At 37.1% G+C, this 20,490-nt stretch overlaps 1 protein-coding gene and 1 pseudogene across 1 annotated transcript; both read left to right on the forward strand.

The window, feature by feature from the left end:
* The first annotated feature begins 588 nt into the window (after positions 1-588).
* Positions 589-1,424, forward strand: LOC116900285 (annotated as a pseudogene).
* A 15,119-nt stretch (positions 1,425-16,543) lies between these two features.
* LOC116900286 (olfactory receptor 1052) lies at positions 16,544-17,482 on the forward strand. Its single transcript, XM_032902040.1, has one exon. The coding sequence runs from the start codon at positions 16,544-16,546 to the stop codon at positions 17,480-17,482; it is 939 nt and encodes a 312-aa protein (XP_032757931.1).
* The last annotated feature ends 3,008 nt before the right edge of the window (positions 17,483-20,490 follow it).

The raw sequence follows: 20,490 nt of genomic DNA on the forward strand, positions 1-20,490 counted from the left end.
ATTTATTGGACTGCAACATTTTTAATAGCTGAATAGTATTCTTTTGTGTCGATATACCACATGTTTTTAGCTATTCTTCAGTCGAGGGTCATCTAGGTTTTTTCCAGTTTCTGGCTATTACGAATAAAGTTGCTGTGACCATACTTTAGCAAGTGTTCCTGGGGTATAAGGGAGCATCTTTTGGGTTTATGGCCAGGATGGCTGGTCTCGAGGTAGAGCTAGTTCCAATTTCCTGAGAAACAGCAAAATTGATTTTCAAAGTGGTTGTACAAGTTTGCACTCCCACCAGCAATGGAGAAGCATATACTCTCACTTGATTTTTTTTTTTAATTTATGGACCATTGGAACTAGAGCTAATTTACCTCAGATTAGTATCTCTCCCGATGGCTCTTTGCCCACACTCCCAGCAGCTGCCCCTGGTAGTAACTCCCAACTACCCAGTAAAATCAAGACTCAACACACTGTAACCCAACCCAAAAATCAGGTTTATATGTTCAGTTATCAGTCCACAATACATACATATAGTAAATTCACTGCCAATTAATAAAGATATAAACTGCTTCTTCTTCTTCTTCCGGAAAACACCAAATGGCGGATGACGCTGGTGCAGCAGGAGGGCCCGGAGGACCTTGGGGCGCAGGATTAGGAGGCCGCAGCGGAGGTGTGGAGGATTCAGCAGCGGCCTTCGGGGCCTCGGGGAGGTAAAGCTTGAAGACAAGGAGTGGATCTCCGTCACCAAGCTGGGTCGCCTGGTTAAGGACATGAAGATCAAGTCCTTGGAGATCTGCCTGTTCTCCCTGCCCATTAAGGAGTCTGAGATTATTGACTTTTTCCCGGGTGCATCTCTAAAGGATGAGGTTCTGAAAATCATGCCAGTGCAGAAGCAGACTAGGGCTGGCCAGCGGACCAGGTTCAAGGCCTTTGTCTCTATTGGGAACTACAGTGGCCACGTTGGTCTTGGTGTTAAGTGCTCCAAGGAGGTAGCCACTGCCATGGGAGGGGCCATCATCCTGGCCAAGCTTTCGATCATCCCAGTGCGGAGAGGCTACTGGGAGGAACAAGATTGGCAAACTCCACACTGTGCCATACAAGGTGACAGGCCGCTGTGGCTCTGTGCTGGTGCGCCTCATCCCCGCCCCCAGAGGCACTGGCATTGTCTCTGCTCCTGTGCCCAAGAAGCTACTGATGATGGCCGGTATAGATGACTGCTACACTTCAGCCAGTGTCTGCACTGCCACCCTGGGCAACTTTGCCAAGGCCACCTTTGATGCCATCTCCAAGACCTACAGCTACCTGACCCCTGACCTCTGGAAAGAGACTGCGTTCACCAAGTCTCCTTATCAGGAATTCATTGACCATCTTGTGAAAACCCACACCAGAGTCCTGTTCAGAGGACCCAGGCTCCAGCTGTGGCTACCACATAAGGGTTTTCATACAAGAAAAATAAATGAATCAAATCTGTTAAAAAAATATAAAGATATAAACTGCCCACCTAGACAAGATAAAATTGACCTAGTCCACCTGGATCTGGATTATCCTACTCTGTCATCTCTGGGGTTGCCAGAGTCCTTGGCAAGGAGCTGTGATAGGCCAGCCACAGCTGGACTTGTAGAACCATGATTTACCAGGTAGCTGGAATGACAGTGTTCATGGCTAGCAGAGATCTGATGTGAGAGATGCTAACCTGAGATAAATTAGCACTACTTCCAATGGCCCATTGGAGCTGGAACTTCAACCACCAGTGTACTTGCAGGAACCAGTTCCACCACTTTTTTTTATTTTTTTACGGCAAGAACACCCACTTTTTAAACTGGGTTATTTGGATTATTAGTGGTTAATTTCTTGGGTTTTTAAAATAAATATTGTAGTCTTTGGGTAGTGGTTTAGTCCCTGGGAGCTCTGATTGGTTGGCATTGTTGTTCTTATAGGGTTGCAAGCCCCTTCATCTCCTTCAAACCTTTCTCTAATCCCTCCAACTGAGACCCCTTTCTCATTCAATGGTTTGCTGCTAGCATTTGCCTCTGTATTTGCCACGATCTGGCTGAGTCTTTCAGGAGACAGCTATATCCGGCTCCTGTCAGCATGCACTTCTTGGCTTCATCAATATTGTTTAGTTTTGGTGACTATATATATGGGCTGGATCCCCAGGTGGGGGCAGGCTCTTCAGTCTCTGCTCCAAACTTTGTCTCTAAACTCCCTCCTGTGAATATTTTTGTTCCCCCTTTTAAGAAGGACTGAAGAAACAGCACTTTGGTTGTTCTTCTTCTTGAGCTTCATGTGATCTGTGCATTGTATCTAGGGTAAATAGAGTTTTTGGGCTTATCAGTGAGTGCATACCATGTGTGTTTTTTTGTGATTGGGTTACCTCACTCAAGATGATATTTTCTAGTACCATCCATTTGTTTATGAATTTCATGATGTCATTGTTTTTGATAGCTGAGTAGTACTCCATTGTGTAGATGTACCACATTTTCTACACATGGACAGACCCATGGCTCCAGCTGCCTGTATAGCAGAGGATGTACATGTTGGGCACCAATGGAAGAAAAAGTCCTTGGTCCTGCCAAGACTGGAAACCACACCCCCCTCCAGTGTAGGGGAATGCCAATGTAGGGAGGCAGGAAGTGGGGTTGGTTGGGGAGGGTGAACACCCTTATAGAAGGGGAGGTAGATGGGATAGCGGGCTTATGAATGGGAAACTAGGAAGGGAATAAAATTTGAAATGTAAATAAAAATATCCAATAAAAATGTTTTAAGTAATAAAAATTAATAGAAAAAAAGAAAAATATATTTTGGATATAAGCCTTACATCAAATGTAGAGTTGATAAAGATCATTTCCCAATCTGTACACTACCATTCTGTCCTATTGCTTGTGCCCTAACAGAAGCTTTTCAGTTTCATGAGATACCACTTATCAAAGTTGATCTTAGAGTCTTAGCCACTGGTGTTCTTTTGATGAAGTTGTTTCCTGTACCAAAGAGTTCAAGGATGTTCACCACTTTCTCTTCTATTAGATTTAGTGTATCCTTTTTTTTTTTTTTAATACTGAGGTATTTGTACCAATTGGGCATGAGTTTTGTGCAGGGTAATAGATATAGATCTATTTGTGTTATTCCACTTCCTGACATCCAATTAGACTACAACCATTTGTAGAAGATGCTTTCTTTTTTTCATTGTGTGGTTTTGCTTTCTTTGTCAAAGTCAAGTATCAGTAGGCATATGGGTTTATTTCAGGATATTACCATGACCAATCTCTTTGCCTATACCAATTCCATGTAGTTATTTTTTTCTTATTACTATTACTTTATGGTACAGCTTGAGAATGAAGATGGTAATACTTCCTGGAACTCCTTTACTATTCAGGATGTTTTGGGCTATCCTGAGTTTTTGTTTGTTCCATATGAAGTTGAGAATTGCTCTTTTAAGGTCTGTAAAGAATTTTGTTGGAATTTTGATGAGAGTAGCATTGAATCTGTAGATTGCTTTTGGTAAGATGGCCATTTTTAGTATGTTAATCCTACTGGTCCATGGATATGAAAGATCTTTTCCTTTTCTTATCATCTTCAATTTCATTCTTTAGCGACTTGAAGTTATTGTCATTCTTTCACTTGCTTGGTTAGAGTTACACCAATATATTTAATATTATTCGTGGCAATATCAAAAGGTGTTATTTCCTAAATTTCTCTCTCAGCCTGGTTAGTATTCATGTAAATAAGGGCTATTGATTTTGGGGGGGAATAATTTTGTATCCAGTCACTTCACTGAAAGTGTTTATTAGTTGTAGAAATTCTTTGATAACTTTTGGGAATGCTTATGTATATCTTGTCATCATTCACAAAAAGCTATACTTCTTTCCAATTTGTCTTCCATTGATCACCTTTCGTTGGCTCATTGCTCTAGCTAGAAATTCAAGTACTGTATTTAATTGATAGTGGGATAGTAGGCAGACTTGACTTGTTCATGACTTTAGTGAAATTGCTTTATGTTTCCCTCCATTTAACTTGATGTTGCCTATTGACTTGCTGCATATTGCTATGATGTTTTTGTTTGCACCTTGTATCCTTGATTCCTCCAAGACTTTTCAGAGGAATGGGTGTTAGGTTTTTTAAAGGTTACATACAGCATCTAATGAGATGATTATATTACTTTTTTAATCTCAGTATTTTTGTATGGTGGATTATACTGGTGGATATGTATGTATTGAACCATCTCTACATCACTTGGATGAAACCTACAAGATCATGATGGATGATGTTTCTGACGTGTTCCTGGAGTCAGTTTGTGAGTATTTTACTGAGTATTTTTGCATCACTATTCATAAGAGTAATTGCTCTGAAATTCTAGTTCTTTTTGAGGCTTTGTGTGGATTAGTAGATCAGGTATCATGGTGACTGTAGCCTCATAGAAGGAGTTGGGTAGTTAGTGTTACCTCTTTATATTTTGTGGAATAAACTGAGGACTACTGGTATTTTAGCTTTTCTTTGAAAGTCTGGTAGAATTCTGCTCTAAAACCATCTAGTCCTAGGCTTTTTTCTGGTTGGGTAACTTTTAATGACTGTTTATATTTCCTTTTCTTAATGATGCTTTTGGTGTGTTCCTAGATTCATTTTGGGAGTATTTTATTGAGTATTTTTACATCAATGTTCATCAGAGAAATCATTATGAAGTTCATTTTTTTCTAGTTTTTTTTGTTACTTTTATCTTTTGGATATTTTATGTCTTTGCATTTCAAATGTTATCCTCTTTCCCCCTCTCCCATAACCCCTCCTCCTTCCCCCTGCTTCCATAAAGATGCTCCCACTACCACCTACCCACTACTACACATCCCCTCCCACCTCAACACTCCATAATATTCACAGGACCAAGGGCTTCTCCTCCTATTGATGCTAGATAATGCCATACTCTGCTACATATGCAGCTGGAGGCATGTGTCCCATCATGTGCACTCATTGGTTGGTGGTTTAGTCTCTGGGAGCTCTGGTGGGGTCTGGTTGGTTGATATATTTTGTTCTTCCTATGGGGTTACAAACCCCTTCAGATCCTTCAACCTTTTCTCTCACTCCTCCATTGGGGTTCCCATGTTCTGTCTAATGGTTAGCTGCAAGCATCCTCATCTGTATTAGTAGGTCTCTTGCAGAACCTCTTAGGAGACATCCATATGAGGTTCCTGTCAGCAAGCACTTCTTGGCATAGTAATAGTGACTGGGTTTGGTGGCTGCATATGAAATAGAATACCAGGTGGGGCAGTCTCTGGATGACCTCTTCTTCAGTCCCTGCTCCACTCTTTGTACCTGTATTTCCTCCCATGAATATTTTGTTCTCCCTTCTAAAAAGGAATAAAGCATCCATATTTTGGTCTTCCTTCTTCTTGAGTTTCAAATGATCTGTAAATTTTTTCTTAGATATTCCAAGCTTTCGGGCTAATATTCACTTACCAGTGAGTGCATACCATGTGTGATCTTTCGTGACTGGGTTACCTCACTCAAGATAATATTTTCTACTTCCATCCATTTGCCTAAGAGTTCTGTAAGTCAAGTACACTATCAATAGTACCAAATGACCACCAACAGATTGGGAAAAGATCTTAACCAATTCTACATCCAATAGAGAGCTAATATCTAATATGTACAAAGAACTTAAGAAGTTAGACTCCAGAGAATCAAATAATCCTATTAAAATGGGGTACAAATATAAACAAAGAATTCTCAAGTGAGAAATACCAAATGGCTGAGAAGCACCTAAATAAATCCTCAACATCCTTATTCATCAGGGAAATGCAAATCAGAATAACTCTAAGATTCCACCTTACACCAGTCAGAATGGCTAAGATCAAAACTCAGGTGAGAGCAGATGCTGGCAAGGTGTGGAGAAATAGCAACACTCTTCCATTGTTGATGGGACTGCAAGCTGTTACAACCACTCTGAAAATTACCCTGGTGGTTTCTCAGAAAATTGAACATAATAGTACCTGAGGACCCAGCTATACCACTCCTGGGCATATGTCCAAATGATGCTCCAACATATAATAGGACATATGCTCTGCCATGTTCATAACAGCCTTATTTATAATAGCCAGAAGCTGAAAAGAAGCCACATGACCTTCAACAGAGAAATGGATACAGAAAATGTGGTACATCTACACAATGGAGTACTATTAAAAGCAATGCTTCTATTTTCTTAAGGGTTAGAGGGGTGTCTAAATACTTGGGCTCCTCTCAGTCTATCTTTGGTAGCTGGTATCAGTCTAGAAAACGACAATCTAATTAAGATTTTCCAATTTTTCTGAAGTATAGGCTTTTGAAGTAAGACCTAATGATTCCTTGAATCTCCTCATTTTCTGTTGTTATGTCTCACTTTTCATTTCTAATTTTGTTTTGTTGGATACTGTCGCTCTGTCTTTTAGTTATTTTGCTTAAAGTTTTGTTTATCTTGTTGATTTCTTTAAAAAAAAATCCAGCTTTTGTTTCACTGATTCTTTGTATTGTTTTCTTTGTCTCTAATTGATTTATTTTCTGCTCTGATTTTGATTATTTCCTTCCTTCTACTCCTCTTGGGTGTGTTTGCTTCTTGTTTTTATTCCTAGAGCTTTCATATGTACTTTTAAATTGATTGTATGTGAACTTTATAATTTCTTTACCGAGACAATTATTGTTATAATCTTTCCTCCTAGCACTACTTTCATTGTATCTCATAATTTTGGTATGTTATGCCTTTATTTTCATTGAATTCTAGAAAGTGTTTAATTACTTATTTTCTTTTTTACCTGACCCAGAGACTTGTTAGAATTTTTTCCGTTTCCATGAATGTGTCACTTCACGATTTTTCTGTTTTTTTTGAAGTTCACCTTTAACCCATGATGGTGTGATAAGATACAATGCGCTATTTCAAATTTCTTCTATCTGTTGTTGCTTGGTTTGTGACTATGTGCTCAATTTTGGAGAAGCTGCTGAGGAGAAGGTATATTTTCTTGTGTTTGGGTGAAATGTTCTGCAGATATCTGTTAGGTCCATTTGGTTCATTATGTCAGTTAGTTTTTTATTTCTTTGTTTAGTTTTTGTCTTGATGAACTGTTGTCGATTGTTGAGACTGGGGTGTTGAAGTCACCCACTACGATTTTCTGGGTTTTTATGTGTGATTTAAGCTTTAACAATGTTTCCTTTACAAATGTGGGTGCACTTTTAAATGGGCCATAGATGTTCAGAATTGAGATATCATCTTGATAAATTTTGCCTTTAGTCAGGTGTCTTAGTTAGGGTTTTACTGCTGTGAACAGACACCATGACAAAAGGCAACTCTTAAAAGGAAAACACTTCATTGTATCTGGCTTACAGGTTCAGAGTTCATCATCAAGGCAGGGACATGGCATAATCCTGGTAGGCATGGTTCAGGCAGACCTCAGAGTTCTATGTCTTCATCTGAAGGCCGTTAGTAGAATACTCACTTCCACAAAACTAGGAATAGGGTCTTAAAGCCCATACCCACAGTGACACACCTATTCCAACAAGGCCACACCTCCAAATAGTGCCACTCCCTGTGCCAAGCATATACTATCACAGTATGAAATATCGTTCCTGAACTCTTTTCATTAATTTTGGTTGATATTCTACTTTTCTAGGTAGCAAAATGGCTACTGTAGCTTGCTCCTTAGGTCTTTTTTCCAGCTCTTTACTTTGAAATCATTTCAATCTTTATTGCTGAGGTGTGTTTCTTATATGAAATTATATGATGGGTCATCCATTGTTTAGGCCATGTCTTTTTATTAGAGAATTCAGTTCATTGATGTTGAGAAATATTAATGGCCAGTGACTGTTAATTCCTGTTATTTTGAGGTTGGTGGTGTTAGTTTCTCTCTCTCTCTCTCTCTCTCTCTGTCTTGCTCTCCGTCTGTCTCTGTCTCTCTCTCTGTGTGTATGTGTACATCTGTATGTATGTGTGTGTGTATGTGTGTGTGAATGGTGTGTGTGTGTGTGTGTGTACGTGCACATGTGCCTGTGAGCAGAATTGGGAACTTCCTTTTCTTTCTTTTTTTTTTTTTTTTTTTTTTGGTTTTTGTTTTCCTTGAATGGAATCACTTATTTCCTGTATTTTCTTGGGTGTATTTACCGTCCTTGCATTGGAGTTTACTTCTAATACTTTCTGTAGGGTTAGATTGTAAATGTTCTTTAAATTAAGTTTGTCTTTTTGTCTTGAAATATCTTGTTTTTTCCCTGTATGGTGAGTGATAATTTTGCCGGGTAGGGTAGTCAAAGTTGGCATCTGTGTGTGTGTGTGTGTGTTTGTGTGTGTGTGTGTGTGTGTGCGTTTGTGTGTGTGTTTGTGTGTGTGTGTTATTTATTTGTTTGTTTGTTTATTTGTTTTTAGTAGTTGCAACATATCTGTCCAGTTCCTTCTAGCTTTTATATTCTGAGTTGAGAAGTTGGGAATAATACTGATATGTATGCCTCTGTATGTTACCTGGGTCGTTTTCTCTTGCAGCTTTTATTATTCCTGGACAATTTTATTTATTTTCTTCTCTTCTTTAGTTGTATTTACCTATGTTTATTTAAGGGATTTATTTGTTTCCTCTTTAAAATTCTCTACCTGTTTGATTGTAGTTAGTTTCTTGTAATTTTTTATTTGTTTTTTTTTATTTCTTTAAGCGATTTATTCATTTCCTCTTTACAGTCCTCTATCATCTATATAAGACCAGAGTTAAGGTCATCTTCTTGTTCTTCTGTCTAGATAATGGAGATCCAGGGGGAAAAGGCCACTTAAGGCATCTGACTGTGCACCAAAGGCCTAGAAGGCAGGGGAATGGGTGCAGAAAGAGTAAATCGGTACAACAAAGGGCTACTTTCTTATTTTCATTAAATTATTTAATTTAAATTATTTTCTACTTTGTACTTAGGTCTTGGGTTCTTCTGTCTTTTGTAAGACCTTAAACTGTGGCATGTATTTATTTGAGAGTTCACTGGCTCTATCCCCTAATTTTTATATGAGTTCTTTGAAGATTTCATAAAATATGTCTGGACCACATATCCCTGCTCACAACTTCCCCCAGATCAAGATCCATTCTACCTTTCCTGTCAGGCATATATATATGTGTGTGTATATATGTATATATATATATATCCTATTAAAAAAAGAAAAAAAAACTTCAAGTCTAATTCACATACACACACACACACACACACACACGGTTTGGGGCAGGGTGGGAGAGAGAGAGAGAGAGAGAGAGAGAGAGAGAGAGAGAGAGAGAGAGAGAGAGATTTTCATGCATGCCTTCCCCTGGAGTATGGCTAACTTTACAGGGACTGCTGGCTCTCTCCTTATAACAGATATCAATTGACAATGCGTTTTCACCTGTAGATGGGACTTTATGACTAACTTTCTGCTATTGGTTGGAGTTTGTTCTGCCTTGAATTTGCAACGTAATTACCTATGATATCACAGTTACCAAAATTCATATGTGCAACTGTCCTGTTGGAGCCAAAACAGTCTTTTATTTTTTGGTAGTTATTCAAAAACTATGAATCTTTAAATATTTCACTACTTTCAGAAATTAGAAATTTATGTGTATATTTCTGTAAAGTATGTGTGAGAGAGAAAAAGTTAGAGATACAGATAGATAGATATCTTCTGTCAGAGACAGAGAAAATATCTTTAACTGTCAAAGAAGGTTTAAGGTAGAGATAATGTGAGTCACCTTATATCTATGAATAGAAACAGCAGTGGTGTTTACTCTAGTAATGTCTGTCCTTACGACACTGAGGTAACACACCTCATTAACACTCAACTGTTTTCAATTTCTGGTTCTGTAACTTTTTATTGGATTCAAAATGCTATGTATGCTGTTCTTTCTAAATTTGTAGTTAATTATACACTTTGGGGACTATTTGAACCATGGGAAATAATTATGTCTCTTGAGAGTGCAATGCTTCTTAATGTTTCACTTGCCAATCTACATGCTTTGTAAGCTGCAAGGTTTACCAGCCAGTGATAGACTATATATATACATATACATATATGTGTGTGTGGGGGGGTTCTAGTATCTAGTTTGTTCCCCTGTAGAAAAATACGTTAAGTTTCATTCATTCATTCTTGTGGTTATTGTGTATTACATTTTCATTTAATATTTTGTTTGACACTAGGCCACCTATACTTACCTATACTAATATGTTTAATAATTTGTATATCATATAGTTATCTAAGATTAATTTTTAGTAATGGGAAGAAACCCTGGAGAAAATTCCAGTTCCTTAAGGTTTAACCTATAATTTAATATTAGGTAAGTTACATTTATATAGTAAAATCTTTATTCTCATTATTTTGATTATTCCATATTAAGTATAGTATTTAGAAGTATATTTGTACTGTCTGAAAAGTCATATGTTGATTATAAAGTTAGAAGTAATTAAATTAATGTTAAATTATTTCATCCTATTTTTTTTACTTTCCCTAAGCTGCCATAATCTCAAAAAAAAAACCAATTTAATTTCCAAATTACATTTGTAGCTCAATTTATTCCAAAGTACTTGTGAATTAAAACTGTCTATCATGATAGATATTCTGTGTAAAATTTATTACTTTTATTACTGCTCTAAATGATGTGTCTGAGAGTTAAAGGAGAATTTACTTATACAACTTTCTAAGGTATTGAAAAACTATGGCTTATCCTGGTAGACTGTTTGCCAATCACATTGGCATTTTTATCTCTTTGTATGGAACTAGTTCATAACTTGAAATTTTGACTAAGTCAAATTTAAATAAGTCAAAACCTTAACTTATTTCATTGTATTTAATAGTATGCTTGTAGTAATTGAATATTGTTAAAGAAATTTTAAATGTGCTTTTCTTTTACATTCAATTGTAGTATATAATGATATTGGGAGCAGGAGTGAGGAGGGGAATAGGGATGGGAACAAGGTGAGGGGAGAGGAGCTATAGGAGAGGACTGGGAATGAGAATGGCAATCAGTGGAGGTTATCTCCGGTGTAATTTGAGACCTGTGGCACTGGAGGTTCTAGAGAGTCTATGGTGGTGACCCCAGCTAATATATTCTACTACTGGGGGACACTGAGACTGAAGTGGTCACCTCCTGTAGCCAAGTGGGAATTCCAGAGGAGGAGGAGAACATCAACTACCCACAATACTATAAACCCAAAGTTTGTCCTGCCTACAAAATTTTCAGGAATAAAGAAGGAGCCAACCAATAACTGGCCCAACTTAAAACATATTGCATATGAAATAGGCAGTCACTGACACTATTAGTCATATTCTGCTATGCTTAAAGACTGGAGCTTACATAAATACTCCTAAGTCTTACATTTTTGCTATCATTATGGTATTTCAAAGAAGAAGTGAAAAGTCATTAAATCATGCAGCCTAATAATGTATCAAAGAAAAAAAAAACCTGAAAATTTCACTTCACATTTTCCCCCATCCCTGTCTTTCTGCTGGAGGTGGGTTCAATAAGTTCCCTCTACTAAGTGGAGGGCATTTCATCTATGGTTCTCCCGTTTGAATCCTGAGATTCTCTCACTTCCCAGGTCCTTGGTACATTCTACGGGGTCCTCCCAACCTCCTTCCTCACGTCACCTGTTTCCATTCTTTCTGCTGGCCTTCAGGGCTTCAGTTCTTTTCCCACACCCAATAACCAATTATGCTCACCTCTCCCCCCAACCTCCATCTCCTTTCCTTCCCCTGTGCCTCACTCGCTCCCCCTTTGTGGGTGCTTTCTTCTCCCTCCAAGTGGTACTGAGGTATCCTCAAATGGACCCTTCAGCTTATTGGGTTTTTGAGTTCTGTGGACTGTATCTTGGGTATTCTGTACTTTTATTTTGGCTAATATTCACTTATTAGTGAGAATATACCATGCATGATCTTTTGAGTCTGAGTTACCTCATTCAGAATGTTATTTTCTAGTTCCATCTATTTGCCTGCAAAACTCAGGATGTCTTTGTTCATAGTAGCTGAGTAGTATTCCATTGTGTAAGTGAATCACATTTTCTGTATCCACTCTTCTGTTGTGGGACATCTGGGTTGTTTCCAGCTTCTGAATATCATAAATAAGGCCGCTAGGAACATAGTCAAACATGTGCCCCTGTGGCATGGTGGGGTATCTTTTGGGTATATTCTCAAGAGTGGTATTTCTGGGTCTTTAGGTAGGTCTATTTCCAATTTTCTGAGGAACCTCCTCCAGATGAATTTCTAGAATAGCTGCACCAGTTTGCAATCCGACCAGCAATAGAGACACGTGTTCCTCTTTCTCCACATCCTTGCCAACAAGTGTTGTCAGCTGAGGTTTTGATCTTAGCTATTCTGACTGGGGTAAGTTAGATTCTCAGGGTCATTTTGACTTGCATTTCTCTGATCACTAAGGACTTTAAACATTTCTTTAGCTGCTTGTCAATGGTTTGAGTTTCCTCTGTTGTGAATTCTTGATTTAGTTCTAATCCCTTTTTTTTTAAAAAATTGGGTTATGTGTTTTTTTTTTTTTTTTTTTTTTTTTTTTTTTTGGTGGAGTTAGTGAAGCTTTTTTTCCCAATCTGTAGGATGCCAATTTGTCTTATTGACTATATCCTTTGTCTTAGAGAAGCTTTCCAGTTTTATGAGGTCCCATAAATTCTTGATCATAGGGTGTGAACCCCTGGAGTTCTGTTTAGGAGAATTTTCCCTGTGCTAATGAGGTCAAGGCTCTTTTGCACTTTCTTTCCTATTAGATTCACTGTATCTGGTTTTATATTGAGATCCTTGATCCACGTGGACTTGACCTATGTGCAAGGTGACAAATATGGGTCTATTTTCATTTTTCTACATACAGATATCCAGTTAGACCAGCACAATTTATTGAATATGCTCTCAATTTTCCATTGTATACTTGGGCTTCTTGGTCAAAGATCAAGTCTACAGAGGTGAATGATAGCATCAAACCACTGAACTGAGAACAAGACCCCCTTTGGTGAAATTAGAGGAAGGATTGAAAGATTATTCCATTAATCAACCTATCTGTCTCTGCAACAATAACATGCAGTTTTTGTTTTGTTTTGTTTTGTTTTTTGTTTTTGTTTTTTTATCACTATTGCTCTGTAGTAGGGCTTGAGGTCAGGAATGGTGATTCACTGAGCCATTCTTTTATAGTTAACAATTGTTTTCACTCTTCTGTGTTTATTGCCTTTCCAGAGGAATTTGAGAATTGCTCTTTCCATGTCTTTGAAAAATTGTGTTGGGATTTTGATGGGGCTTGCACTGAATCTGTAGATTGCCTTTGATAGGATGGCCATTTTTGCTATGATAATTCTGCCAAGTTTGTGACCATTATCTTTTCTGTAAAAAATTAAATAAAGTAAGTAATTTAAACACTCACATTGGGTTTGTCTAGGTATGTATTTCTGACATACTTGCCCATCTATTTTATTATCAACACTTATTGTGTACCTGCTGTAAAGCTGAGAAAAGATAAGTGAATCTCTCAACATAATACAGTAAGTTTTATCAACATATTGGAATCCCAGGGTAGCATAATGTCAAACCATCTCTCTGTATTAAAATTGCAATTATGGGGTTGGGGATTTAGCTCAGTGGTAGAGCGCTTGGGTTCAGTCCCCAGCTCCAAAAAAAAAACAAAAAAAAAGTTGCAATTATATTAAGTAAATTAAATTATTAAAGCTGACATAAAGATTATCATTTATCATTTATTTTATCTCTTCATTCTGTAAAATATTCTTTTTCTTCATCTACTAATATAATGTGGAAGATTGAGACAAATGTAGATATATAAAAGCAAGTTCTATTTTATTCAAGGGACCAAGCTCATAAAATAAATTAAATCAAGTACTGAATAATTGAACTTATTTATTTGTGGTGGAGGCTTAATTATATTGTGGTAAAGACTTAATTAAAACAGAAGTTTTTTTCTTATTGAATATATTTCTTTATTTCCATTTCAAATGTTATTCCATTTCCCAGTTTCCTGTCCATAAGCCCCCTATTCCCTCCCCCTCCCCCATAAGGGTGTCCCCCCCATCCACTCCCCCTTATACCCCGACATTCCCCTCACTAGGGGTCCAACCTTGGCAGGACAAGGGCTTCTCCTTCCACTGGTGCATCAACAAGGCTATTTATTCTCTGCTACATATGCAGTTGGAGACCTGGGTCAGTCCATGTATAGTCTTTCAGTAGTGGTTTAGTCCCTGGAAGCTCTGGTTCATTGGCATTGTGGTTTTTATGGGTTTGCAAGCTCCTTCAACTCTTTCAATACTTCCTCTAATTCCCCCCAAAGGGGTCATATTCTCAGTTCAGTGGTTTGCTGCTAGCATTGACCTCTGTATTGGACATGCTCTGGATGTGTCTCTCAGGAGAGATCTATTTGCAGTCCCTTTCAGCATGCATTTTTTAGCTTCATCAATCTTATCTAGTTTTGGTGGCTGTATATATATGGGCCACATGTGGGGCAGGCTCTGAATAGCCATTCCTTGAGTCGCTGCTCTAAACTTTGCTTCCATATCGCCTCCTATGGATATTTTTCCCACTTTTAAGAAGGAGTGGGAGCATCCACATTTTGGTCATCCTTCTTCTTGAGCTTCCTGTGGCCTGTGGATTGCAACTTGGGTAATTGAGTTTTTTGGCTAATATCCACTTATCAATGAGCACATACCAAGTATATTTTTCTGTGATTGAGTAACCTCACTCAGGATGATATTTTCTAGTTCATTCCATTTGCCTATGAATTTCATGAAGTTATTGTTTTTGATAGCTAAGTAGTATTCCATTGTGTAGATGTACCACATTTTCTGTATCCATTCATCTGTTGAAGGGCATGTGGATTCTTTTCACCTTCTGGCTATTATAAATAAGGCTGCTATTTACATAGTGGAGCATGTGTCTTTGTTGTATGTTGGAACATCTTTTGGGTTTATGCTTAAGAGAGGTATAGCTGGGTCCTCAGGTAGTGGAATGTCCTATTTTCTGAGGGACTTCCAGACTGATTTCCAGAGTGTTTGTACCAGTCTGCAATCCCACCAACAGTGGAGGAGTGTTCCTCTTTCTCCATATCCTCGCCACCATCTGCTGTCACCTGAGTTTTTTATCTTAGCCATTCTGACTGGTGTGAGGTGGAATCTCAGGGTTGTTTTGATTTGCATTTCCCTGATGACTAAGGATGTTGAACATTTCTTTAGGTGTTTCTTAGCCATTCCATATATCTCAGCTGAGAATTCTTTGTTTAGCTCTGTATCCCATTTTTAATATGGTTATTTGGCTCTTTGGAGTCTAACTTCTTGAGTTCTTTGTATATTTTGGATATTAGCCCTCTATCACATGTAGGATTGGTAAAGATCTTTTCCCAATCTGTTGGTTGCTGTTTTGTCCTAACAACAGTGTTCTTTGCTTTACAGAAGCTTTGCAGTTTTATGAGGTCCCATTTGTCGATTCTTGATCTTAGACCATGAGCCATTGGTGTTTTGTTCAGGAAATTTTCTCCACTGCCTATGTGTTCGAATCTCCTCCCCACTTTTTCATTGCCTTATTTTTACTAATTTCAGGGAAAGTATGTTTCACAGTAGACTTTCTGGAATCTGACTCTTACAGTCTTTCCACACCCTCTTCTGCATTGTTCTCTGCACCATAGATGTGGGAACTTTGGATTGAATATTCACTGAGACTGTATCCTCCATGATCAGTTGGTCTCCTTTTGCTATAAAGAGAAGCTTTTATGATGAATTGTATTTACATATAGTCATAAGATTAAAATTTAAAATATATTAAGGAGGTACTATGATTAATCAAAGTGACAGTAGTAGATTAATTGCTAAATCCATGATCCCACCGACCCAATGAATTTGAATAGCTTTATAGAATTCAGAATGATATTCTTCCTGTTTAGTTGGCCTTAAATCTGCTTAGACTTCCAATGATTATTGCCAATATGTGAGCAGGTATTGTACCTTTATATGACTCTTTTTGTCATGCTGATCACTGTAGTGGATCACAGATGTCACAGCTATATAAGACTATGTATTGCTTCACTTCTTGGCACTTGCACAGAATTTCTAGTAGTATTTAACCTAGACCAGAGAAAGGAACCTTTTGAATACTAGATGCAGCTCATTCTGTGTCCCAAGCATGTGATACCCTCATCAGAAGTGCCTTACTTCTAACCTCTTAGAGCCAGTAAAAGGCAATAGCAATGGTCTGTATTTTTATTTTTTTGGAATTTTTTTGGGCTAACATAACCAAGAGGAAGTTTCTCTTACTAAGAACTACGAATTTTATTAGTATATTTTTTGTGGGGACCATTGTCAGAAAGAAGCAATATTATATTATTTTTTTAAAAAATTAGGTAATTATAAAATAATATGGTTTCTTGAGGTTTATCAGAACATCTTTTATCTATTATTTGATTCTCTGCCATCCCTCCCCTTTTGTATATAAACAAAGCAACATTTATGTATTATTTAGTTATATTAAACCATATAATGTCTCTGCTTGAATTTTATAAACACCAAGTTATTTTTGTATACTCTAAACCCCTGTCTTTCCTTCCTCAGGTTTGATAAAATGGGAATGGCTTCTGAGAATTGTACAGTTGTTACTGAGTTCATTCTTTTGGGATTGACTGATCGAGCTGAACTGAAGATAATGTTCTTTGTTTTATTTCTGGTGGTTTATGCTATTACCTTGTTAGGGAATCTGGGCATGATTCTCTTAATCTGCATTACCCCCAAACTCCATACACCAATGTACTTTTTCCTCAGTTGCCTATCATTTGTAGATGCCTGTTATTCATCAGTCATTGCACCAAAAATGTTGATTAGCCTCTTGGTAGTAAGAGAAACCATCTCTTTCTCTGCTTGTATCATACAACATTTATTTTTTGGAGTGCTTGTCACCACAGAAGGCTTCTTGCTGTCAGTGATGGCTTATGACCGTTATGTAGCCATTGTCAACCCATTGCTCTATATGGTATCCATGTCTAAGGGAAAGTGTACCATGCTGGTTATTGGGTCAGTCATAGGTGGAACTATTAACTCTTTGACACACACCCTAAGTCTGTATAAGCTGTCTTTTTGTGGGCCTAATATAGTGGGTCACTTCTTCTGTGACATACCATCGCTGCTGATACTCTCGTGTTCTGACACTTCCATGAACGAATTTTTGCTCTTGATCTTCTCTGGAGTTATTGCCATTGGTACTCTCTTGGTTGTGGTCATATCCTACTTATTCATTGCTCTGGCCATTTTGAGAATACGCTCAACTTCTGGACAACAAAAAGCCTTCTCCACCTGTGCTTCTCACCTGACTGCTGTGACTATATTCTATGGCACCTTAAGTTTTAATTATATTCAGCCAAGCTCCCAGTATTCTGTAGAACAAGAGAAGGTGGTGTCAGTGTTTTATACACTTGTGATTCCCATGTTAAATCCAATGATTTACAGTCTCAGGAACAAAGAGGTTAAAGAAGCTGCAAAAAGAGCTATAGAAATGAAATTATTCTCATGCTAATTCCACAGTAGTACAATTTCTGTCATATTTATCAGCCGGTCTTTACTCAGTAAGATTTACATTTAGTCAGTAAATTCTAGCTTTTTTGTTTAAAAATTTATAATCTCAATATTTATTTTTTGAGATTAAGAAGCACAACTCACAGTGGTGACTGAATTCACCCTGCTGGGCATCACAAATCACCCTAAGATATAGGCATTAATTTTTGGATTGTTTCTTATCTATCTGATCTCCCTGATGAGCTGCTTAGCCATGATCCTAATTACCGTGATGGACTCCAAGCTGCAAACATCCATGTATTTCCTGCTTGACATCTAGCTATTAGAGTTCTTGTTTATTCAAGAGCTGTTGGAACCAAAATGTTAGAAATACTGTAGATCAAAACCTAGTATCCTTTAGACTTTGTGACTTTTGGACTTAGTCTTCTATCTTTTTTTCACTGCTTGAGAGATTTCTTTATCCTGTTTTCAATGCTGAATGAATACTATGTTCCACTGTAAGCCTCTTGCTTTGATGATCCTCATGTCAAGATTATATTTGTTACTGGTAGCAGTCCTTATCATATTGCACAATTGTGACTGTTCTATTCACAATTAAGATTTTTATTTTATCTTTATGTGTGTACAATGGCATCATTCCTTTCTACTGTAATGGTCTTAATTTGTTATATTTGGTCTGTCCAAATATATACAAGATTGCAGTGATAATGTTCCTCTCTCTAGATTATAATTTTATTCCCTCTATTCTAGCTTCTTGTAATTCATATAATAGAAAACTTATCATTTTTATCCTCACGTTATTGAGGATTATTTCACTTTGCTTGGTGTTCTCCATGTTCATCCCTGGTATCATATCTTGCATTTTAATAATTAAATTGTACTCTATTTTTTGTAAAAAGTAACTTTCTTGTTCATTCATTCATGATTAGATATTTTATTTCTTTTATATCCTGACCACATTATGGCACAAGAACCATGAGAGCACATATTCACCTTTGAGAACTTAGCTGCACTACTTTTGATAATTACTTGTAAGTGGGAATGTTGACCTATACGACAAGTAACTAAATTGCAGCTGAAAACAAATTGATCCTGAAACTTTATAATTTTTAGGCATTACATCATTAGCCTTTCAAAACTTTGCTGGTAATTAATAATTTCTTGATGTCTCCTCAGGGAGAGTCTCTATGGTTTAAAAATGTGCAAAATTAGATCTTAGAAACCTGAGCTAAGAGCCACAGTGGGAACGGAAAGGAGGAGTTACACACACCAGGTAACAAAGTGTCCCACAGAGCCCTGTCCTTTAAGCCTAAGGAAATGTGGACATTCTTTACTAAAGGTTCACCATCTAGAGATGCTTATTTGTGTTTCATTGTCTATTCTTTCTCATATTCCAAGATATCTGGGCAGCAATAATATCTGTTCATTTCCTTTTTTCATGTTCGCTGTGGGACATTTTAACTGAGGTTGAGGGAATGTATTAACTATATTAACTATCTCTCTCTCTCTCTCTCTCTCTCTCTCACACACACACACACACACACACACATACACACACATACACACACACATACACACACACACACACACGCACACACACACACAACACACACACTCAATTTTCTTGTTAGTGGATGACCTAGATGAGAAGACTTGATGTCATTTAAAAAAATGGAATTTGAGAACAAAAGTATTAAGTCAATAGCATTTTCTCACCAATGCTCAATTATATTTGTTTCTAGATTATTAAAAATCCCATACAAAGATGATCATAAACCCTGAGTGGTAAAGAATCTTGCATAAAGATAAGAACTATCCAAAGAATGAAATTATATATATAGAAGTGGTGGGGGTATTAGAACAATACATGACAAAATCATATTTATGAAATTATCATAATGAAATCCATTATGGTAAAGTATCTTAAATAATTGAAATGATAACAAGTGATTTCTCATAGAGGAAAAGTGTAGATATAATTACCTTTTAATCTTTAAAATGTTTACAATGTATTAATTAATTATGTGCAAGTGCATATGTGCAAAGATCAGAGGACAAGTTCATGAATCAGTTTTCCCTTCCAACCTGTGTCCTTTTTCTCAAATTCAAGTCCCTACACTCAATAATTTTACCCGAGGACAGATCTATCTGCGCCATTGAGCCATTGATCCTTTTGTAAAGATTCCTTTGTTTCATTATGGGTGTGAAAACCATTACTTGACAGCCAAGAGATACTCAAAATATCTTTGTGACAATGGAAAGCTTCTTTTTGTACTAACTACAAGTAATTTTCTGAGATTAGAGTTTTGAAAAATAGCATTTGAGTGTCAGTGAACAAAATAATTTATACTAAATAATGTTTTTCTTTTCTTTGAGTCCTAAATTTCTTAAGATGAAAAATGCATATCTGTCCTCATGTATAAGAAAATTGATATTAAGTGTACCTAAATTTTTACTTTTATATCATTGCAAATTAAACCAAGGCAAAAGGAACTGAGATCAAGTGATTATCACCTATGCAATAATTGATAATTTTGTATGATTAATATACAAAATGACTACATAGTGAAGGGAATACTATCAGGAAACCACACTATAAAACAACCTGTCAAGTGAGTGAAGTGTCAATTAAATACAGTCAGCTGTACACAGAAGAGTGACTGCTGGGTGATTTTGTTCTTATTTACTCAGAGGCTGCACTTTCTTCCATGATTACAATTCATATCATTTTATTTCTGACTTTTCTCAGAAAACATCAACATGTACACCTTCTACAAAAGTAAGAATTATTCCCCTCCTATAAATTTCTCTCTGGTACATTGGAATTATTCAGGCATGCCTTATTACGTTGAGTTCTATGTCAAATTTGCAAGATTTGTCTAATTTGGTTGTTCCTGTGAACTAACCAAAGAAATATTTACTGACCCTTGTTTTTATCCATGCAAATGCTATCATATTGCACTTTCCTTTGGTTTTCTGGTATGTACTCTACTCTAAAGATTTATCCAG

The sequence above is a fragment of the Rattus rattus genome, chromosome 5 (genome assembly GCF_011064425.1).
Source record: "Rattus rattus isolate New Zealand chromosome 5, Rrattus_CSIRO_v1, whole genome shotgun sequence".
In the NCBI taxonomy this organism is placed as follows: domain Eukaryota; kingdom Metazoa; phylum Chordata; class Mammalia; order Rodentia; family Muridae; genus Rattus; species Rattus rattus.